The 5,689-nt window shown below is 34.4% G+C and overlaps 1 protein-coding gene across 1 annotated transcript; it reads right to left on the bottom strand.

The window, feature by feature from the left end:
- Positions 1-2,263: 2,263 nt before the first annotated feature.
- Positions 2,264-4,793, bottom strand: LOC117183026 (trichoplein keratin filament-binding protein-like). Its single transcript, XM_033376170.1, has 5 exons — positions 4,735-4,793; positions 4,256-4,545; positions 3,285-3,400; positions 3,060-3,179; positions 2,264-2,389 (listed from the first exon to the last, which is right to left on the bottom strand). The coding sequence occupies exons 1-5, from the start codon at positions 4,791-4,793 to the stop codon at positions 2,264-2,266; spliced, it is 711 nt and encodes a 236-aa protein (XP_033232061.1).
- Between the last annotated feature and the right edge of the window lie 896 nt (positions 4,794-5,689).

Below are 5,689 nucleotides of genomic sequence, written 5' to 3'. Positions count from 1 at the left end.
CACAAGAAAATTGATTTTTTGAAAAAAGTAAAGTAACCCACAAATTTTTATTGCAGACCAAAAAAAGCCCAAAAAAACCCAAAATTCTGAGCTATGAAAAATAAAAAATTCGATCGTGGAGGTGTTAGCTTAATGTACCTCAATTTTTGTATTCTGTTGCCCATTTGAGTCGTTAACGGACGTTTACCGATCGCAACAATGATTTTTTGGCAGCGACACGTCCAGACAAACCGACATCAAGCAGCCGACGTGTGAACGTTGTATCGGAATTAGGCTTGGGTAGCGTTTGATTGATCTCGGCTCTGACATCTGTGACTGTTTTGAATCTGGACCGCTTTTTAAACACTTGTATAAGTCTATCATCACTTTTTGTCGTCTTTCTTGGTCGGCCCGAGCGTTTTCTGACGGAAAACGATTTGGTTTTAGCGAATCACTCCAATGTTGTACGGACTCCTTTCTGTGAAACTCCCAGTATTTTTGCAATTTTTCGCTGCGAATGGCCGGTAATGGCCGGTAAAAAAATTGATTTGAGGTAAGAAAAATTTTGAAGTAATTAAAAATGATATATTTTAATATTGTCGATTTTTCAATATTTTAAAATAAATAGATAATTAAATTAAAACACTCAAAAGTTCTCAATACAATATTGTTCTGAACCAATACAAGATTAAAAGCAAACATTTTTCCCCTCAAGAGGAAAGTTTTTGTAGCGTGAAATAAAGTGAAATATTGTAATTAAAAAAGAGATTTTTGAAGATTTTACCATTCATTTAAAATTGATTTTATTTCAGGAACATTTTCGGCCTTTCCAAACAACAGCAATTTGTAGAAAAAATGTAAATAAAATTAAGTAAATCTAAACTAATAACATATAATAATGAGTGCCAATCTCCATTATTTCTAGGAACAATTATGCAGCTTCATTAAAGTTTTCCAAACCTGATTTACACAATTTCAAGGTGAATCACTATTAATTTTCAAATAACGTTAGGATCCTAGAATTAAATTATACCACTATACGAAAAATGAGAGTCACGTGAAGTTGTGTTTCACGCTGGCGCATGGAAAAATAAAAAACAGAGAGACGAATCACTACTTGTGAAATAACTGTCTCGACCGGTGTAACCTGTTCAGGGCCCGATAGGGCTAATTTCATACGGCCCTGATCCGAACCTGGTCAGGGTATGTATTGCACCGCCACCTAGTGTCACTTCGGTGAAATAACCTTATACACATGAGTATATGTACTTCCGAATGTGTTGTGTTTGTGTGATGAAGTGTCAACATCTCGTGTGTTGTCATCAGTGCTCTATTATGTAATAATTATTGTTTGTAACAATGCCGAAAGCTGTAAGTACACCACGTATCTGGAGGTACCAAGTTTTATCCAATATACAATACGTGCGAGCAGCAAATGAGAATAAGTAAATAATATTCACTATCTATTTTGCACTAAAACTTAACTTCATAAGTTAATGTAATGTAGAAGATTATTACAGATTGAGTATTCATTATAGATTTATAGTATAGGCAAGGATGTTTGGGATGTTCGATGTTCAAAACTTAGTCTCTTGATGTTACTTGAAAATATCACCACACTTCTAATGAAAAGAAGAAGACTGCTAGTGTGATAAAAAGTATTTAATTACAATATTGTTCCAATATTTCTTGAGAAAATTAAAAAGATAGAATCACTAAATTAGAAGATGAATCCAACATAAACAAATAATATGGGTTAGAATTTTTCTTCAGTATAAACAAGTTTTTTTATTCTTGTCCTACAATATGTTTGAGAAACCAGATCTTTAGATTCAGTAGAACAAAATTCTGTTTCATCGAATTCAGAAGAACAAAATTTTGGTGTGACAGATTCAGAAGCAGAATTTATTGATGATACTGCAGAGTTAGAAGAACATGAACCCGACGATATGAAAGAGCTACGTATTTTAGTTGTAAGCAAAGGAATGAAACAGAAAACTGTTGATGGAATGCTAAAAATTTTAAGACGAAGACTTCTGCCTCAACTTCCTAAGTCAGCTAAAACGTTTTTTGGGAACATCATCAGCAGAATACGAAATTAAAGAATTTCTGGACTCCTTACCTCGTTACCCGATATAAATCTTGCTATTATCGTCCACCTTCTCTCTTGCTACCCCCTTTTTAAATACTTTGGTACTCTTTTCTTTCTTATCGTGTTATATTATTTATTATATTTTGATTCCTAAATCATCCCCCTCCCTATTTATATTAATTATCTTTCCCTCTACCTTTTTTCTAGTTCTTCAAAGTTTTCTCGAGTCCCATCTGCTACGTCTCTAGCACTAAAAACCTCCCTCCTTTCTGCTACCCATCTCGTTGATTCTATCACTCTACCTTTTCTCTCTTCTACCTGCATCAAAACACTTTTGCGATAACACCCTCCTTTCCATCTCACAGCTTCACCTTAGATTTCTATGCCTTCTTTCTCACTCTGATACTTAATTTATCCCTTTGCGCTTCTTCTCTCACAATATATTCGCAATATATTCAGACCCTGAGATATGGGGATTTGCATCCCCATATCTCAGCTCCAAAACCTAATACCGGCTATACCAGCGTTTCAAATAACCACATTCTCTTTGTACAATTTGTTTTAACATTCTTTTTCCAATTTCCCATATCTATTGAATTAACCGTGCCGCTTTTTAATTCCCTTCTCTCATAAGAGCTCTATGATCTCCATTCGCTTGCAAGATATATCCCTAATATTTCAACTACTTACCTCTTCTAACTTTATTCCCTTCCATTTCCCCGTAAATTATTTCGTCCTTCTCCCTTCTTTTCTAAAACTCATTATCGTTGTCTTTTCTGCATTCAAATTCAACTTTTTCCCATCTAATTACTTCTCTAATCCTGTAATTAAGCCCGACATCCCTCTTTTATCCTCTGCCATCAACACCATGCCGTCTACGTATGCCAGTGTATATATCTTTTGCTTCCCTATTCTATCTTCTTCTTAACCGTTTCTCTTCATTTCTTGTTCCAAGTCTTGTTTTAAGAAAATATTTTTTCTATTGTACCATTTTAATATGTTCGTAAACTCCTTTTCTTCTTTTTTTCATATTTTCTACCTTCCACTCCTGTTCTACCGTCCTGGCCTTCTCCGCCTCTTCCTCAAACCTTTCATTCTCTTCCTCTTCCTTTTGATCAGAAACAACTTTTTTATGCACTCTAATCCTCTTTCTATTTCTGCTACCATTTCATTCATCTCCTCCTCCACATTTTCCTCTTCCATTTTGTCTGACCTTTTCTCTAAAGTGTTGTTTTCCTTGCATTAACCAAACGCCTTTTCCTAACATTTGTAGATTTTTTATCTTTTTATTCATATTGCTATTAGTTTTATCTCCCTCTAATGTCACTACTACAATAAAGTAATCAAATTCAATATAATCAACTACCTTCAATTTAAGATAAACTATCCCACCTCCTCCAAGCTCTTTAACCACTTTTTTCCTCTTCATTCGGTACTTCATCCTTGGATTTTCTTCCTCAGTCTTCTACCCATTCCCTTTCTCATCTATCTCCTGTCCTCTCATTGAAATCTCCGCCTACTATAAGCCTAATGTCTTCTTTATTTTCTTTAATCATTTCTTTCATCTCATCTGCTTTCTCCTGAATATCTCCGTTTACATTAATCCTCACACCTTTCACTTATCTCCTCTAATCTTTACCTCTTCTACTATTAATCCTTCTTTTTGTTATTTCCTCTCTTCCCCATATTTTCCTGTTTTTGTTTGTTCGTTGTTGTCTAAATTTTAATCCAATTTAAATTTCTTAAATTTTGACTTCTCCATCATTATTACTACATCCCGTTCTGTCAAATTTCTTATAAATTCCCTATCCTTTCTCTCCAATCCTGCTTTAGTCCAGTAAAATATCTTCCATTCTTCCCTACTTTCGTTTCTCGTCCCTTTTTGCTTCTTACGCATGTTCCACTTCCATTTTTTCTTTCCTCTTCCGCTATTTTCCTTAACTTATACTGCATCTTTCTTTCCACCCATGTCGAATCGTTCTCTATTCTCTTTGATTTTCCATACAACATCCTCTTCTCTGTCATCACTTTCCCTCTTATATTCCCATTTCTTTATTCCTTTAGTTTCACTCCTTGCTTCGCTCTTCCCTTCCTACACTTTTCACTTTCTCTCACGTTCTCTATTCTTTGTTCTATTTTTCGAAGTATTTTCTTCTCCGTATTCCTGCTCTGGCCCTTACAAACATCTATAGTTTTGTTCCAGTGACTGCATCTTCTTTTCCAACTGTTCCCTGACTTGTTCCCATTTCTTTATTTCTTTCCTAAATTCAGCCATTTTCCGCCTAATTACTTTCTCTAATTCCTCTTTCGTTTCCTTCGGTTTTTCTTTATAAATGTCCATTTCTTCTACCACAACTTCGCGAATTTCTTTCAGTCTTTCCTCTTTCATCGGATCTTTAGTTTCATCTCCGCTTCCTCGCGTCCCCTTACTATTCTCATCCTTTTCTACAAAATTATGATTTTCCGGCGGTGATCTGAAAATTTTTAAATATTTTAAACTTCACTCTGTATCTTCCTTCTCTTTACTGCTTCTCTTCTCCCTTCTCTTTCTTCTGATGAAAGCCTTAATCGCTCTCACGCTTTTTGATCTTCATCTATCTTTTTCTACACTTTTTCTGTAAATCCTTCTTGCCTTCCTTTGTTTGATCTCCTCTTTCGGTTACCTGAACCCTTCCTGCTCTAAATCTAGTTTTTCCGCGATAAAACTTGCTCCATTAGCCATTAATCCAATTCAAATACGTCCGCCTTCTATGCTTCCCTGCCTCTATCTATGGTCGCGGTCTAGTACCTGTCTTGTCTTTCTCCGTCTATAGCCAACCCTATTATAATTTTATTTGATATTATAATTTTGTATGACAAATAATATTACTTATCAGCCATTTTTCGCTTGCTCACATCCTGCGCATTAAATTCAAAAGGCAATGAGACTAGGAAAATTGTTTACGAAATAAAAGATGACAAAGAAAGTAATCAACGTTTATTCAGTATTTTTATTAAATTTATAATTTTAACAATAACAGTTAAAAAACCATGTCACCTATCATTTGTAAATTCAATAAAAAAATTTAAGAAACAAAATCTGAAAAATTAAGTTCTGCGAGTAATCTTCTTCTATGTTATTTGATTTCGTCCTACTGTCGCTACTATCGCTACGCGATTTGCACTGAGAAATTAATATTTCAGACAGTTGTGAATTGTCTTTTAATTTCACCCTACACACAGAAAATCTTAAAGAGTGTACAATTTTTTTGTATTTGCATTTTGAATATTTGGAGATCAAAAATTCAGTGAAATTATGAGCAATAGCAAAAGATAAAACTAAACAAGCCTTAAATACTACAATGCATTATCAATGATATATTTTAATTTAATTCTGACCCGGCAACGGATTACAAGGAATACTTTATTTCAGTTTTCTCTTTTTCTGTCTAGTTAATGATACACATGCTGTAAAGAATCTTCATTTGAAACAACTCGATTAAACCAACGTGGAAATATCTGGTGACTATCGCCAACATGACATTCCTTCATTTCATTTGTAGTCATTTTGTCAACTGCGCCGCTTAACATGTTTATTCTCATTCTGGAACGGCTGAAATTTGACGTGTATATTCCTCG

This window comes from Belonocnema kinseyi, chromosome 2 (assembly GCF_010883055.1).
Source record: "Belonocnema kinseyi isolate 2016_QV_RU_SX_M_011 chromosome 2, B_treatae_v1, whole genome shotgun sequence".
NCBI classification, from domain to species: Eukaryota; Metazoa; Arthropoda; class Insecta; order Hymenoptera; family Cynipidae; genus Belonocnema; species Belonocnema kinseyi.
This window is presented reverse-complemented; position numbering and strand designations above follow the sequence as displayed.